Source organism: Phoxinus phoxinus (genome assembly GCF_949152265.1).
Source record: "Phoxinus phoxinus genome assembly, chromosome: 9".
NCBI lineage: Eukaryota > Metazoa > Chordata > Actinopteri > Cypriniformes > Leuciscidae > Phoxinus > Phoxinus phoxinus.
Genome location: NC_136884.1, coordinates 29,991,659 through 30,010,037, shown reverse-complemented (window position 1 = coordinate 30,010,037; position 18,379 = coordinate 29,991,659). Strand labels below are relative to the sequence as shown.

At 38.8% G+C, this 18,379-nt stretch overlaps 2 protein-coding genes across 2 annotated transcripts in view; both read left to right on the top strand.

Annotated features, from left to right (window-relative positions):
* The window catches only part of LOC307004279 (uncharacterized protein), a 72,468-nt gene that overhangs the window by 33,577 nt on the left and 20,512 nt on the right, over positions 1-18,379 (top strand). The window lies entirely within an intron of this gene.
* Positions 7,188-17,647, top strand: LOC307004273 (tripartite motif-containing protein 16-like). Its single transcript, XM_079623367.1, has 6 exons — positions 7,188-7,858; positions 11,330-11,425; positions 11,511-11,744; positions 12,118-12,271; positions 14,843-14,890; positions 15,114-17,647. The coding sequence occupies exons 1-6, from the start codon at positions 7,286-7,288 to the stop codon at positions 15,647-15,649; spliced, it is 1,641 nt and encodes a 546-aa protein (XP_079479493.1). The 5' UTR covers positions 7,188-7,285; the 3' UTR covers positions 15,650-17,647.

The following is an 18,379-nucleotide window of genomic DNA, read 5'->3' as shown; positions in this document are numbered from 1 at the left end:
ACTGGTCAAACAAATATTACTCCGTTACAAGTAAAAGTTGTAAAGACAGATTTTTACTTAAGTAAAAGTACAGAAATACTCATTTTTAATGCACATTTATATTTTATTAATAGTAAAATTCGGTCCGATTTTCCCATGGCGTCTGTCGTTGCTATGCAACCATGCACTGCGCTCTCCACAACGACAAAGAGGTTTTAGTAGCTAATGGTTTTCCACCACCGAAAAACGCTTGCTGTAGCTCTGCTACAAGATTTATTTACGGAGAAGAGAAAAACACCCGTAGTGTTTGGGTCTTTCATGTTGACTAATGCTTTCAATGTTGTTATGGAAAGGGTAAAGCTAATTGGTTGGTTCTTGTCACATGACCTGCATGTGCGTTTGCGGCATTCTGAAAAGTTCTCGCTGCACCTGGAAAAAATGAGCGCATCGCTTCATTTGTGAGCGCGCGAGCCTACATTTGAACGAAATTGAGAGCGCAAAAGATGTGATATGTGAAAGGCCCCTTGGCGAGCAAGCTACCTCCAATCAGGCCACAAGCTACTGGTAGCTCGCGAGCGATGTGTTCTAGACCACTGGTTGAATATGCATGCACTCTCTGCGTGTGTGTGTGTCATGTCAAATCGCACATTGTTAAAACAACAATTACGATATTATCGCAGACGACGATATATATTGCACACCCTAATAATCGTTATTATGTTATTATATGCTGTATATATCTCGGTGGTGCGCTTTAATTTTGATATTTTATGTCTTCAGTGACGGTTCAGCTTGTGATTATTAACCAAAATTACATAAACAACCTCAATGAGGCAGCACACCAGCCACTCTGAAACTGAATAATTGAAAGAGTAAAACTACATTTTTGTAAGCATTACCAGCAAGGGAGACGTGCGTTTACTGTCTCGTTGCAGTAAATATGCAGCAGCTATAACTAGTAGTACATTACGGTACATCCAATAAGGTGCTTAAAGAAACCTTACCTTTCTTTGTGCAACTTGGTGTCGAACAAAGTTGGACGTTGTGGCAGCTCCGTCTGTGATCTTCGACCCGCATATTTAGCAAATTGCAACTCTTTTTTTGTTGAGTACTTCGTAATTTTTATATCCAAACAAAATTATCTTCGGCGTCATTTTGTCAACTGGCGCGTTGTTGCTTGTTGTTGTTGCGCTTGTCTAGTTGCAATGTGCCTGCTTAGATGCTGTCGAATCAAAACGTGGGACTACAGTGATTGGATGTCGTGCAGGCAGCGCGCGCGCTCTCTGCATGCAAACGTGGTGCACATTTTTTTTTCACAGATGCAGATAAACAGAGAGCGGCGCGGCCGTGTGAACATTTTTTCCCCCCAGTTTTCATGGGAAGTAGCGAGTCTTCTCGAGTCAAAAGGCGCAAGTCCAAGTGAAGTCACGAGTCATTGATGTTAAAGTCCAAGTCGAGTTGCAAGTCTTTGTACATTTTGTCGAGTCGAGTCTGAAGTCATCAAATTCATGACTCGAGTCTGACTCGAGTCCAAGTCACATGACTCGAGTCCACACCTCTGCTATTCGGAGGGATAGACATCAAGGGAATGGAGGTGGAGTAGCTACTTTTATTAAACAAGGAATTGGGTATAAAACAGTTGAGGTTGATAAGGGAAAAGAAGTTGTTGTTGTGGAAATATGGGAAGGATCACGGTGTATTAGAATAATAAATTTGTACAATCCATGTGACAGGTTAAACAAGGAAAGTTTAGAAAGTATAGGAGGTAATGGGAGTCAGAAAATAGTGTGGTGTGGCGATTTTAATGCTCACAGTTCAATATGGGGAAGCACAAAAACGGATTATAATGGTGAGATCATTGAAGATATGCTAGATTGGGGAAGATTAGTGTGCATTAATGATGGAAGTCAGTCATACTAGAATTGATTTGTATAAGGGTAGGCATTCCGCATTAGATTTGACTATAGTCTCTGAAAGTTTAGCAAGTAAATGTGAATGGAAGGTACTTGAACAGAGTACAATAGGAAGTGATCATTTTCCTATTTGCAGTAAAATTGGAGTAGATATAGAACAAAGAATCGGGGAAAGAATACTTAGGTGGAAATGCAAGTCAGCAGATTGGGATAAGTATAAGGAGTTATGTGAAAGGAAAATGAAGGAAATAGATAATTGTATAGAAGATGTTGATGTTTTTAACAATGAAATATGCATGGCTCTTCAGAGTACAGCTGAAGAGGTAATAGGTAAGAGAAAGGCTGGCAGAAGGAGGAAAACTATGCCATGGTGGAATGAGGAGTGTAATGAGGCAATAAAAAGCAGGAATAAAGCACTCAAGAGGGTAAGAAGGTCACTTAATTTTAACGATTTGGTTCATTATAAAAGGGCACAAGCTATAGTGAGAAGAGTTATTCGGACGTCTAAAAGGAGTTATTGGAGGGACTTTTGTAATACAATAGGGGAAGACATTGAAATAAGTGAGTTATGGAATATGATAAGAAAGATGGGAGGGATACAAAGAGATTACAATATACCTATATAATAGACAAATTATGTCAGAAAGTGGTAAAGCAGAGGTGTTTGCAGAAACATTTGTTAAAATACATAGTAATGCAAATTTATCAGAGGCTGTGAGGAATGCTAGGAGCCAGATAATAAGTAAGTATCCTCATATATGGGAAGAAAAAGGACTTTCGGGAAGTACTTTGGATTCAGAATTTACCTTGTATGAATTGAAAAAAGCGCTTGCAGGGGTTAAGCAAACATCTCCAGGTAGAGATGATATATGTTATGAGATGGTAAAACATTTATCAAAGACAGCATTAGAGCCAATCCTGAGGCTTTTTAATAAGGTTTGGGAGTCAGGAAAGTTACCAAAAGACTGGAAGCATGGGGTCATAGTGCCAATTCCAAAACCAGGCAAGGATCATACACAACCAAATAATTATAGACCTATAGCGTTAACATCGAACTTATGCAAAATAATGGAGCGTATGGTTATGAGTAGATTAGTATATGTTATTGAAAGGGATAATATATTATCACCTTACCAAAGTGGATTTAGGAAAGGACGTAATACAATGGACTCAGTACTGTGCTTGGAATCTGAAATAGGAAAGGCTCAGGTAAATAAAGAAGATTTAGTGGGGGTATTTTTTGATGTCGAAAAGGCATATGACATGATGTGGAAAGAGGGACTTTTAATTAAGTTAGAAAAAATGGAAATTAAAGGAAGAATGTATAATTGGATCAGAGATTTCTTGTTTAACAGAACTATACAAGTAAGAGTAAGTACTGCCTTTTCACAGATACATACAATAGAGAATGGAACACCTCAGGGAAGCGTTAGCAGTCCAATTCTGTTTAACATCATGATTAACGACATTTTTTCAAAGGTTGATGGGGGCATTGGAAAATCTTTATATGCAGACGATGGAGCGCTGTGGAAAAGAGGGCGTAATGTTAAGTATTAAGTTAAGGAAAGACGTTTGCAGAATGCAGTTAAAATGGTAGAGAACTGGGCAAATGAATGGGGCTTTCGGTTTTCAGTAGATAAAACTCAGGTAATCTGTTTTTCAAAAAAGAAGAGTAACCCTACCATTAACATTAAATTGTATGAACAAGAAGTGAAGCAAACAACAGTTGTAAGATTTCTCGGAATATGGATGGATGTGAAAATGAATTTTAATATTCATATCCAGAAATTGGTTGACAAATGCAAAAAAGCACTAAATATTATGATTACACTAAAAAGGTATCAAGTTTTGGATGGAAGGCCAATGAGGAAGCTCGGAGAATGGGACTAAGTGATATCAAAGTTGCCCCTACTGTGGCTAGTTCAGCAATTCCACCTTGGCTTTTCCCAATGCCTTTGATTGATATACAATTGCTTAAAAGAGAATATAAGACAAATGGATTAGGAAATGTAGGTGTACAGAAATACATAGATCAAAGTTATTATAGTGCAGTGCAAATATACACTGATGGTTCTAAAGACCCAGAATTTGGGAAAACAGCAGTAGGGATATTTATTCCCCTTTTTAACATTAGAATGGCAAAAAGAACGTCAGATTATATCTCAGTATTTACTGCAGAAATAATAGCAATATGTTTAGCACTTCAGTGGATAGAAGAAATACAACCTGCAAGGGCAGTGATTTGCACAGATTCTTTATCAGCACTAAATAGTTTGGAAAGTGGAATGTCATCAGCAAGGCAAGACATGACAAACGAAGTTATGCAGAGTCTTTACAGAACAAGACAGTATGGAATTTTGGTAAATCTTGTTTGGGTTCCATCGCATAAGGGTGTGAAAGGAAATGAGGAGGCTGACAATCTGGCTAAACAGGCATTAAAGCATTCACAAATTGACATCGAAGTGGCATTAAGTAAAACAGAAATTAAAGTGATTATCGCTAAGCAAATACAAGAAATATGGCAGAAGGAGTGGAATGAAGGAACTAAGGGTAGACATTTTTATGGTATTCAAGGAAAAGTTGGTCCACAGAGAAGAAGATTTGGAAACAGGAAAGAGGATGTTATTGTCACAAGAATGCGAATTGGACATTGCATATTAAATAAATGTTTACAAAGAATGGGTAAACATGAGGATGGTAACTGTGATAGATGTGGGTTACCTGAAACGGTCGAGCATGTAATTATGGTATGTGAAGCATATGAAAGGGAGAGGTATAAGCTAATAATAGCATTAAGTAATATAGAAATTAATGAGTTTTCACTTCAGATTTTACTAGGAGGAGGTAACAAACAATCAAGAGTATATAATGAGTTATTTATATTTTTAAAGGAAACAGGATTAATTAATAGGATGTAATTTTTTATTTATTTTTTAAAGAGTAGACTTAGATTAGACTTCCTTTCTTAGGCACTTCACACTCCAGTCCAGTAGGTGGCGGGAATGCACCTTCAAAGTTGGTATGCCAACCGCCATAAAACCCCAGAAGAAGAAGAACACTCTTTGCTAGGTCTTGTTAGTCTGTAAGTACTGAATTTCTGAGCCTTGTTCCCCGGATCGGTGTTATTTCTGTTCCCTGGATATACTTGGTTTTGTCTTGGCCCTGGACGTTGTCTTTGTTTGGACTGCTCATCTGTGTTTCGACCTTTGCCTGGCCTTTGTGTATGTCTGTGGATTAACCCATTAAACTGCGTCTGGATCCTCAACCCTTGAGTCCCGGAGCAGTTATGTAAGGGTTAATGCCCGAAGTCCATTAATACCTGACAATGGACACCTCGAAGGGCATTAACCCGCTTATACCATGTTCACTTGCCAAATAACACATTTTTTAAACATTAGTTTTACAATCGAAATCTAACGGTTTTAGAACTCCTTTACTAGGTGTCCTACATCACTTTTTAATGGACACCCTGCAGCCAATCAGAATCGAGTATTCACCCAGACCATGGTATGTTACAATGTTTAAGTTGAGATTTACAATAAATATTTAAACTGTGTAAAGGGAATATTGCTGTTAAAAAGCACCTTATTTGATTAAAGTATTTGCAAACCAAATGTTATAGCACTGTTGTTTATATAGGAGTATTTTTAAAATAAAAGTGCGGAATACAGTACTTTTGAATTCATTATTGAATTTTGCGATTAATTTTTTTTTATAGTTGACCAGCACTTTATAAATAAATAAATAAATATATATATATATATATATATATATATATATATATATATATACACACAGAGAGAGAGAGAGAGAGAGAGAGAGAGAGAGAGAGAGCTTTTTGTTATTCCTTTCTCACAATTTTGGGAATGCTGGATCACAAAAGACTGGCAATAAAAAGCATTGCACTTTTTGACACCAGTGACTGTTCTTACCATCACGCCTCGTCACTGATTTACAGACACGCCTGTTCTGCACACGACACTCAAACACAGAACCAGGAAACAGGAATCACATGAGTTCAGGGAAAGTGAGCTTGAAGTGTTGAAACTGAACATTCATCGTTTTCAAGTTCAATTCTCATTCAAGTTATTTCAAACTGGTATGACTTTATTTTTTCTGACGAAGACAAAAGAAGGTATTTTAAGGACTGTCCATATATTGAAAGTCAATAGGGTCCAAAAGTTTCAGTCTTCAAAAGGGACATTAACATAGCATAAAATAAATCCATAACAACTCCAAGGGGGGTAAACTAGGCTGCGTTAAACTCACTTTTAGATACACACTCGTGAACTTCCTTCTCTGGGAATCTCTGTCGCCATTTTGAAGTGCGTTCCACTTTGTGAAGTGGACGAGGGAAGTTTATATGGTGTAGCAACAACGAGTCTCTGGGAATAATTAGTTCAAATGGAATGGATATTCATGAGTCTATGAGTATGATTTGCTCGTTATCTACAGATATTAACCTTCCCAATAAAGGGAATATTTAATAATGTACAAGTAACCTTTATCAAATTGGTTTCAGTTATCTGACATTTTTGTTTGTCCTGCAAACTGAAAATCAGACTTCCTCATTCCATATCAATTAAAGTACCGTTCTTACAAACTTCCAAGGAAAATTCTCTGATCAGGACAAATAATATTTCCTATGTGTGGACAGTTTATATTACTTAAATAGTAACAAAATAAAGCTTAGGTAACGTTAGATCTTACGTCTCATTGACTTTCGAGCTTGTGAGCAAATAACAGATTCAATTCAAATGCAATTATTGGATTTTAATAAAACAGACTAAAGAATACAAAACTACAATTTCACACGGAGTAAATATGCATATATAGTGAAACAAAACACATACGGTACCAACTAAATAAATCAAAATAATGAATAATATGAGAGGAGAGAGAGAAAGAATGAGAGAATGAATCAGGGAGCGAGTGAGAGAGAGAGAGAGTGAGAGAGAGAGAGAGAGATAGAGTGACAATTTTCAATTCAGTTACTTTCCAAAGAGACCCCAAGTATGTATTAAAATATTCGCAGGAATATTCTAGACAACCTTTAAACAGCAGTTTCAATCGTGAGATAAAATACTTGCTTTTGATATATATATATATATATACACACAGAGAGAGAGAGAGAGAGAGAGCTTTTTGTTATTCCTTTCTCACAATTTTGGGAATGCTGGATCACAAAAGACTGGCAATAAAAAGCATTGCACTTTTTGACACCAGTGACTGTTCTTACCATCACGCCTCGTCACTGATTTACAGACACGCCTGTTCTGCACACGACACTCAAACACAGAACCAGGAAACAGGAATCACATGAGTTCAGGGAAAGTGAGCTTGAAGTGTAGTTGAGCTGTTGTGTGTTTGTGTCTCTGTCTTCATGCAATAAAATGGCAGAAGCCAGAATATCTCAGGATGAGTTCATGTGTTCAGTGTGTCTGGATCTCCTGAAGGATCCAGTGACTATCCACTGTGGACACAGTTACTGTAAGATCTGTATTACAGACTGCTGGGATCAGGAGGATGAGAAGAGAGTCTACAGCTGCCCTCAGTGCAGACAGACCTTCAGGCCAAGACCTGCTTTAGCTAAAAACACACTTCTGGCTGAAGTGGTGGAGAAACTGAAGAAGACTAAACTTGCTGCTGAGTGTTACGCTGGAGCTGGAGATGTGCAGTGTGACGTCTGTACTGGAAGAAAACACAAAGCCGTCAAGTCCTGTCTGGTGTGTCTGAACTCTTACTGCCAGAATCACCTTGAACAACATGAGAGTTGGTTTAAAGGAAAGAGACACAATCTGACTGATGCCACTGGACGACTGCAGGAGATGATCTGCCAGAAACACGACAAGATCCTCGAGGTTTTCTGCCGCACTGATCAGAAGTGTATATGTTTGCTGTGTGTGATGGATGAACATAAAAACCACGACACTGTATCAGCGGCAGCGCAGAGGACAGAGAATCAGGTATGAACTTACAGACGTCCCATTATTATCATTTACTGGCTCTTAGTTTTGTTAATGGGGTTATACTAGAAAACATTTACATCATTTAATGTCTGTTTTCACCCTCTGTCTGAACTCTGGTTTAGGGTACGTTTACAAGACAACGATATGCTTAAAGTCCCCCTGTAGTCAATCATTTTATCCCTTAAAGGCACACTATGCAAGAATTGTACCTTAATATAACAGCTTCAAAGTCATTTCGATGGTAAACAAACTTGTAGTAGGGCGAACGCCGCTGGAAAAACCAGCAATGCAAGTTTGAGAGGTGTTAGGAGTCACATGTTTAATAATGTTTCAGAGAGTTCAGAAACAGTGACACTGATATAGAGAATAACTCCTTCTGGAGGGACTTTTTCATCCTCAAACATAAACACTAAACAACACCAAAGAAAGATGAACATGGAAAAAAGCATAATAGGACCCCTTTAAACCAGTAGCTTACCCAAAAAACTGAACATTCATCGTTTTCAAGTTCAATTCTCATTCAAGTTATTTCAAACTGGTATGACTTTATTTTTTCTGACGAAGACAAAAGAAGGTATTTTAAGGACTGTCCATATATTGAAAGTCAATAGGGTCCAAAAGTTTCAGTCTTCAAAAGGGACATTAACATAGCATAAAATAAATCCATAACAACTCCAAGGGGGGTAAACTAGGCTGCGTTAAACTCACTTTTAGATACACACCCGCTAACTTCCTTCTCTGTGAATCTCTGTCGCCATTTTGAAGTGCGTTCCACTTTGTGAAGTGGACGAGGGAAGTTTATATGGTGTAGCAACAACGAGTCTCTGGGAATAATTAGTTCAAATGGAATGGATATTCATGAGTCTATGAGTATGATTTGCTCGTTATCTACAGATATTAACCTTCCCAATAAAGGGAATATTTAATAATGTACAAGTAACCTTTATCAAATTGGTTTCAGTTATCTGACATTTTTGTTTGTCCTGCAAACTGAAAATCAGACTTCCTCATTCCATATCAATTAAAGTACCGTTCTTACAAACTTCCAAGGAAAATTCTCTGATCAGGACAAATAATATTTCCTATGTGTGGACAGTTTATATTACTTAAATAGTAACAAAATAAAGCTTAGGTAACGTTAGATCTTACGTCTCATTGACTTTCGAGCTTGTGAGCAAATAACAGATTCAATTCAAATGCAATTATTGGATTTTAATAAAACAGACTAAAGAATACAAAACTACAATTTCACACGGAGTAAATATGCATATATAGTGAAACAAAACACATACGGTACCAACTAAATAAATCAAAATAATGAATAATATGAGAGGAGAGAGAGAAAGAATGAGAGAATGAATCAGGGAGCGAGTGAGAGAGAGAGAGAGTGAGAGAGAGAGAGAGAGATAGAGTGACAATTTTCAATTCAGTTACTTTCCAAAGAGACCCCAAGTATGTATTAAAATATTCGCAGGAATATTCTAGACAACCTTTAAACAGCAGTTTCAATCGTGAGATAAAATACTTGCTTTTGATCTGGCTCTCAGAGGTGTGTGTGCTGATTTCAGATTGTCCTTCTAGCAGTTTTCCGGAGTTCCTTCCGACGCAGGTGGAGCGCAACTTCGGCAGCTAACACGAATGTAACACTTTACCGAAAGGTGACTGAACTCAGATGGAAATAAAGAAAAGCCTAAGATGAAAACGAAGTTTTCAGAAAATAAACGAAGAGGCTCCTTGACGGAGTTTTCTCGTGATGATGAGTAGATTCTTCTCTTTGGTGGAGTGCCAAGAATAACGGGGAGGCTTGTCTTTAAAGGGGTCATATAATGGTACATGCACTTTTACAAGTTGATTGCACTGAAATGTGTGTTGGCAGTGCCTGTACACAACCATCATAAAATGATAAAAATCCATCCATTTTTTTTTTTCTTATCTCCTTATATGTTTTACCCTGTCTCGAATTGAGCTGTTCGATTTTGTGACGTCACAAAATCGACGCCCCTCCCACGATTGTTGATTGACAGCAGCGTTTCAACACAGACCCGCCCGCCCTCGCGAGCTGTCAATCATAGTCCGCGCGTCATTGTTGATATACGCTGGAGCACTGTCTATGAGCAGAATGGCGTCTCAGCGATTGTGGTGTTCTGCTCTCGGGTGCAATAAGGAACACAGCAGTCATTTTAATGTTCCTAGATCAGAACCGCTGAAGACGCAGTGGCTGAGTTTTGCTTTAGAAGGGAATATTCCCCAGGACAAATGTTTTTTTTGTTTGCGCAAATCATTTTTCACCAGACTGCTTTACAAATGAAGGTCAATGAATATAAAGCTGGTTTTGCTAAGAAGCTGCTCCTGAAAAAAGGATCTGTACCAACTATTCGTGTTCCTGCTGAACCTCCAGAAGAAGTGAGTAACGTTTTATTAACCTTTATATTAATCCTTATATTAATCTTTGCAAATCGCTAGCACGCTTCACGATGAAAGGCTAACTTAATTTTACACTCAGGGTAACGTTACATTACGGCATGTTTTTACGACGTTCTCAATATAATTAATAATTCCACGTGTATACTGAACAATGCGTTATAGTTATTATGTTATCCTCAGAGACTCCCGCTGCCATTCTTCAAAATATTGCCTCAACTGTTGTCAAGGCAACACTCCACGTGTGTTGTGTAAAAAACTCAGCTCATTATCATTTAAAGACATATGCACTAAAACGGCGTGCTGAAAACAGAGCTGTTTTTGACCAGGTAAAATTACTGTTTTCTTACAATACTAATGAGAATTTTTAATTAAAGTATATTACAAACTTTTAATTTAGACCCTAAATAATCATATTAGCTTGTACAAAAATGGCATTATATGACCGCTTTAAGGGCGACTGGGTCATACCTATCTTTTGTGGATGGGCCAATCGGTGTTTAGCAACGGAGGCGGGAAAGACGTCCTTTGTTCGAATCGTCCAACCCTCCTTACCTAATTTTATGGTGGTGCCAACATTGAGTATTTATTCTCAGAAAGATGGTATTTCTGAAATAATGCGTCTTTTTGTGATTTGTCGTCGAGTTTCGACGCCGTTGGGTTTTTACAATTCTACAGACACCACAAACTACAATTTTGCGAGTCCGGAACACAGAGATATAGGATTGTTTGTAATTATGGGCATATAGAGTTTGGTTCTCACCCTGCACACCTCAGAGCTACTTCTAATATGACATGTACATACATTTAACCACAAAAAGAGATGCATTTCAAACATTAAAAAGGTAGTTTTCAGTGAAAAAGGTCCGTGGATGAGCATTTCGGCTCATGTGTGTGTGTGTGAGTGTGTCTTGGTATGTGTGTGTGTGTGTGTGTGTGTGTGTACGCGCAGATAGTCCCGTTGCGCTGTGCTTTATTCTTCTGGTTGTTACCCCTTTATTCACCAAGCGTTACCGATGTTTCTCCTGTCATTGGTTTGTCCTTTAGCTCCAGCTGAAGGAGACGCAGAGGTCGTTCCAGCAGAGGATCCAGCAGAGAGAGCAAGATCTTCAGCAGCTGAGAGAGGCTGTGGCGTCTCATAAGGTGAGTCTGGAGAAGAAGAGAAGTTTGAGAAGTCTCAGTCAGGACTCACTGAAGACACTGTGTGATTGTGATGTGTGTGTAACAGCGCTCGGCACACACAGCAGTGGAGGACAGTGAGAGGATCTTCACTGAGCTCATCCGCTTCATTGAGAGAAGCCGCTCTGAGGCGACACAGCGGATCAGAGATCAGGAAAAGACTGCAGTGAGTCGAGCTGAAGGACGACTGGAGCGACTGGAGCAGGAGATCAATGATCTGAGGAGGAGAGACGCTGAGCTGGAGCAGCTTTCACACACACAGGATCACATCCAGTTCCTGCAGGTAACACAGATCTAGAAGAACAGGGTCATAGTGGACTTGAGCAAGAGACTCACAGAGAAACATTTCATGACCGCAGAATGAGCCGTCGACTGAAGTGTTGATCTGTGTGTTCGGTTATTATATCATCATCAGTCAGACTCTCATCTGATCTTCTTCTGTTGAAAGAGACGTGCTTACAAATGCAGTTCAGCTCTGGAAATCTCTGAGGAAACTTTTTTTCTGAATGATATATTGAGTTTCCAGACAACAACAGCTCAAAACTTCCCTAATATTTAAACTCTTATTTATAACTATATAGCCGCTCAGATCTGGCAGTAGTGCAGGTTATTGATGAAGTGTGGAGGTGATGAGCTTTGATTTCTGTTTTCTGTAGAGTTTCCAGTCTCTCTCAGCTCCTCCTGAATCTACAGACGTAAATGACAATCCCTTCAGTTCTCTCTCCTCTTTTGATGGCGTGAGAGAATCTGTCCGTCAGCTGAGAGACAAACTGGAGGATTTCTGCAAAGAGAAGAAGATCTCAGACAGAGGTAAAGTCCTGGAGACTCACCAGCTCTCAGAAATCATCCCCATCATCTCATATCATGTAGAAGTGGTTCCCAACCCGGGGTCACTAAAGATTTACGAGGGGTCGCCAAGCTCACTCTAGGTTGGAGGATTTTGTATTCATTTTTAGAACAGCACGATAAATTATTTAATTTAGAATAGTTAAATAATAGTTTATAAATTAAAAGTGTAGCAATTTCCTTAACATCGCAAATGATCTATCGCGAGGGTGGGAATAGACAGACGCAGCTTTAAAATAAAATGTAAAAAAACGCGGCGGCAAAAGCAAATATGGCAAAGCGCTAAAAAGAAAACAAGGATTTATTTGGACAGTTATCTTGAAGCATTGAAGCAATGGACAAGGTGAGAATTAAGTGTGTAATCTGTGTTATATTAAGTTATATTAGAATTGAGATATATTTCTATTATAATAGATGTGTAGTGAGAGACTAGCGAGTGAAAGCGTGAAGCCCTGCAAATTGAGGAGGCCTCAGAGCAGCAAACACCCACTGACGGCTGGTAAACCCAGAGAACTCTTCCTGAGGAAAACATAACTTGTTATATCCAACAGGCCCCAGAACATCAGAGATGCTTTCACTAGAGCTGGAAATGAGGAGAATAGACAGGCAACGATTGCATCATTCGAGTGCGCTCTCCGCATTGCCCAATCAAAAAAGCCGCACACCATCGGGGAAACTCTGCTCAAACCCGCATGTGGCTTCCAAACTTAAACCTCTTTCCAATAATACAGTAAAAGACAGAATCAACAAGATGGCAAATGATGTTGAGAACACTCTGGTTGAAAAGTTAAAGTTAGTTAGTTTTAATGAACTAAAAGAAAAATTAAAGGAGTTCCTGAGACTGAACATCCAGAAACTGCTTGACGAAATGACAGACACATTTCTTATTAGAGCTTCATATCTGATATTTTCAGATTCATTTTCAACTGATGACTTTCACGAAAATCATGCCGGATATATTTGATTTGGTTATATTATTGCTCTTCTTAAATTAATGAATGTTTGGGGTAAAAATACATACAATAATACATGAATTATTTGATTATTTGATATTCACATTAATAGATTTTAAGTGGTTCCTGTCGTATTTCCATACATTTAAAATAAAAGCAGAGCTGCTGTTGCAAAGACAAATCTGCCCCTGTGAACCGTTGCATGTTGTAGTTACACATTTTAAGGTATAAAATGGATACATTTGTTTAACCCTTAAACAGGCAAGAGTAGAAAATGATAAGCAACAAATAATTGCATGTCATTTTTTATATCATCTGGACTTATGTAAATCATATCCAAAAGAATTTTTGAAAAATGTTATGAGTTTATGAGTTGTGACTCTCAGATCACATTGCCTGTTTAGGGTATAAAACTCAAGATTCAGCCGGTGAAAACCGTTTTGAAATCAGACCTTGTGTTACCATAAAAATGGTACTTAAAATTATTTTAACGAGTTCCTTACCTAGTGGGTGGTGTCAGATTTCTTATTACAAAATTTATTTTAACTACTTTATAATAAAACACTTTTCTAATCTTGACAAAACACATATCGTCGGAAAGGTCTGAGACTGTATCGAGACTAAAAATAAATTAATGTGTTACAAAAAACACCCAGTGGCCATTTTTGGTACAGCTCCTAAAGCATTCTTGAATTACAACCATTTAAATTTGGATAGTGCAATATTACATATATTCTCAGAAAAGGGGGATGACAGGTTTGAAATATTGTTGTTGTTTTTTATTTGCAGCAAATAAATCCATTTTTCTTGCATTTTTCACCTGTACATTTTATAATTTGTAAAAAAAATTCAGAACACAAAGATAGTCAAAAGTAGGGTTAATCCCTTTTTATACCCAAACGTGGCAATGTGACTCAGGTGTAAGTTAACAAATATTTCAAAACGTGCTAAATAACAACATGAACAACATTTTGATCAATTTTCTTTTACAGCACCTTAAGACAATGTTCATAATTAATGTTAGCAGTGTTAGTATTATTTTTTCAAAAGAAAAGTAAGTTAAATATATATTTACTTATCTCAAAATCTGAATGTCCTGCACCACTGGCAGCCATGTTGAATTTAGGTCAGGCTGACTAATTAATCACACATTTTTTTAAACAAATCATGTGACCAGCTCAAGACAGACCAGGCTGTGATAAATGATAAAAGGATTTGATGAAAAAGTCATTCTTACGCCTCAAAACAGACGACAAAAACTGTTACACCCAGATCACATTGCCAGTTTTAGGGTTAATAACATGAGGTTATTTCTCTGATTAATTGATAGTTTACATTGACAGATTATAATTTGTTCATCAGTTTCAGAAATTGCATGTTGCTAATTGTCTTCATTTGTTGTTGCAACTACTAAAAACTTAATTGAATGACTTACTAAATGAAATGTGTCTGCTAGTGTGTTTGATGAGGATGATGATGGGGGGGTCGTTAAAGATTTTGAATGTTAAAATGTTAGAAATGTCTTAGGATCGTTTTCTCTCGACATGATAATAACTCTCTTCATGTCTGTTGATTTCCACAGTCACTTTCACCAACATTGTTCCCAGAACCAGGAACGACTTCCTACAATGTAAGTCACTGAGAAAACAAGCAGAGAAACTCACTGAGTGTCTTCATGTTCTTCCTGTAGAAGGAGAAAGAAAACATGACAGAAGAGTTTTAGAGTTGATCATGTGATGATTTGCACAGGATATCTGGTAAACTGCACTGAGACACTGCAGATATATTGAGTTCAGCTATAATAAAAGATCAGATTCATAATTCCTGATTCTGATGTGTTTTCTCTCCATCAGATTCTCATCAGTTCACTCTGGATCCGAACACAGTGAATAAACGTCTCCGACTGTCTGAGGAGAACAGAGTGATTACTGACACTGGCACAGTTCAGCCGTATCCTGATCATCCAGACAGATTTGATGATGTGCGTCAGGTGTTGTGTAGAGAGAGTGTGTGTGGACGCTGTTACTGGGAGATTGAGTGGAGTGGTGATGGTGTGTTTGGTGGTGTGTGTATATCAGTGTCATATAAGAGCATCAGGAGGAAGGGATCGGGTGATGAGTGTTTGTTTGGACGTAATGATCAGTCCTGGAGTTTGTTCTGCTCTTCCTCCAGTTACTCATTCACACACAATAATAATATAAAGACTGTTCTCCCAGTAAAGTCCATCAACAGGAGAATAGGAGTGTATGTGGATCACAGCACAGGAACTCTGTCCTTCTACAGCGTCTCTGACACAATGAGCCTCATCCACACAGTCCAGACCACATTCACTCAGCCGCTCTATCCTGGGTTTACTGTTGGTTATCGATCATCAGTGAAACTGTGTTGATGAATGAGAACAGACTGTAGAGAGACTCTACCCATAATGCTTTGAGCTGCATGATAAACCAGCAACAGGGAGATGTTAGAGAGAAGGGGTTGGCAACCTACCCCACTCACCCGTTATACAGCTTCTTCAGTCTGCTGCCATCAGGGAGGAGATTGCGGAGTCTCCGGGCCAGGACCAGCAGGCTGAAGGACAGCTTCATACATCAGGCTGTCAGGAAGCTAAACTCGCTCCCGAACTTACCTCCCTTCACTTTTCCGCCCAGGCTCCACATCCACAAGAGCCCACCCACCCCCCCTCCCACTAACGTACGATGATGATGACATGCACCAGTCACTCGTGCAGCATGGGTCTGCTCACTACCTCATTCAGCATAGAACTGACGTCATCCTACTACCTCATCAGTCAGTTTAAAATAACTGCTCTTGGAGCCCTTTTGGCACTTTAAATCATACAGAATAAGCTTTCTTCGCACTTAATCTACACTGTATGGTTGTTATTTTTTTACTTCAATGCATGGTTTGCACTCTACCTGCCATGTGCCTTGCGCTGCTTCTTTTATTACTTATTGTATAGTTGTATTTTATATTTTTATATTGATCTAGATTTTAGGCTTTATTGTGTTATCTGTATGCACCATGGGATCGAGAGTAAAGCAATTTCAATTCTCTGTATGTATGAACTATACATGTGGAAGAACTGACAATAAAGCATACTTGACTTGACTTGACTTGAACTTTGTTGTCATGAAGTGCCATTTTTAAGTTTCTGAGTTAATCACTCCGATTGGATCGCTATCCGTTAAAACTTCCATTCACACTCGGCAACATAACTTCACATCACTGAGTTCACGTCAAAGAAAGCAAGATATGAGCTTCATTTTATTTATCATCAACGCCTAGCAACACCCTAGCAACCACCTAGAATACCCTAGCAACCACTTAGAATCACCTAGCAACCCTGCAGAACACCCTAATAACCACCTACCAACGCCCTGACAACCACCCCGAATACCCTAGCAACCACCCAGAACACCTTAGCAACCCATTAGAAACACCCTAGCAACCACCTAGCAACACCATAGCAACCACCCATAACACCCTAGCAACTGCATAGCAACGCCCTAGCAACCACCCATGTTATCCTAGCAACCACCCAGAATACCCTAGCAACCACCTAGCAACACCATAGCAACTGCCTAGCAACACCATAGCAACCATCCAGATAACCCTAGCAACCACCTGAACAACATGAATAAGCCATATCTCAGCACCAGAACATCGTAGAACATGGTTGTTGGCTCGAAATGCAATAATTTACAACACTCTAGCAACCGAGTGGCCAGTTTTGCCACTGCAAGCACCACTTCACATTTCCTTCAGGAAATGTACATTCTGGGGACATCAGAGATTTATTTTATATCTTGTGAAAAGGGCATTTTACCACCCCTTTAATAAAACAAGCTGTGTTACTATGAGGAATGATTACCTCAAACTATAGATCTGTATTCAGGTACGAGGAACTTTATCTGAATGAAAAACATACACCTCTCTCTCTTTTACTCACGTGCCAGCGATTACCAATCCATATGTTGCTGACTTCTGTTATAGAGTCTCTTATTTTCTCTTCATTACTGTCCCAGTCTCCAGCTGAAGTGCTGCTTGTCCACCAGTGCGCTCTCCACCAAAGACTATTGTTACTCTGTCATGGACTACACTACCCATAATCCTCTGCCCTGTTTCATCATCACTCATTGTCTTCAGCTGTTGCTTATTAGCCTTGTTTGTTCTGTCTATAAAGCCTGGTTCACTCTGTCATTCATTGCGAGGTTTTATGTAGTATATGTTACCACTGCACTTCTGGACCTTCAGTTTCCTGGATTTCCCTGTTTTCCCGAGTTAGTGTTTGTATTCGGATGGTTTACGTGTGTTTTGACCCTTTGTCTCCTGTATTGACTACGATTCTTGGCTACTGTCAAATAAAGCTGTGCTTGGATCTTCACTCTTCGTGTCTCTGTGAAGTACATCACAATTACATTAACTGGCAGGAGGCGCTGTCGGGACTGTTGAAACGTTTCAATCGCTGTTAATGTGGTCACACTATGTGTTTAAGCATTGAATAAAAAAGTGTTTTGCAATAAATAATGAAAACATTTGTAATGCATAAGATGTGTTTTCGATGTTTAATAGTTATTTAATCATATGAGCCTACAGAAAATGCCAAGAATACGGAGAAAAACTACAAGGAGAGGTTGAGCCAGAGGTATATGAAAGGGCCTATTAAGATATAGTGTCTAGGGAGGTCAGCATTAGGTGTGCAGCAGAAAAACATGGCCTCACCCTGTCACGCTACGTGAATAGGAGAGCTGAGACATCCCTACAGCAAGTTATGCCCCCAGGCTACTTGAACCCGAATAATAGGGTGTTCAACCCAGAGCAGGAGGGCAAGCTGCAGGCCTATCTTAAAAGAGCAGCTGCCATTTACTTCGGTTTGAGCCCTAAAGAGGTCAGTGTGAAGAAAACAGGGAAACACAAAATTAAACTACATCCTACATTCACACATGAACACCAATAAATACAGAACTATATACAGTTAAATATGAATACAAAACACACACACACAGTGATGACCAAGATAAGTTACAAAAATGTCCTGTTTCATTATAAAAATGTTTTTAAATGTTCCATGAGCTCAGGTACGCAGGCTTGCATACCAACCTGGAGCAACTTTTAA

Bases quoted from the DNA above. Each gene is read 5' to 3' on its own strand.
- LOC307004273 (XM_079623367.1), top strand. From the start codon at position 7,286: ATGGCAGAAGCCAGAATATCTCAGGATGAGTTCATGTGTTCAGTGTGT. The intron at 11,745-12,117 runs GTAACACAGATC...TGTTTTCTGTAG, and splicing joins ATCACATCCAGTTCCTGCAG to AGTTTCCAGTCTCTCTCAGC. The intron at 12,272-14,842 runs GTAAAGTCCTGG...TGATTTCCACAG, and splicing joins GAAGAAGATCTCAGACAGAG to TCACTTTCACCAACATTGTT.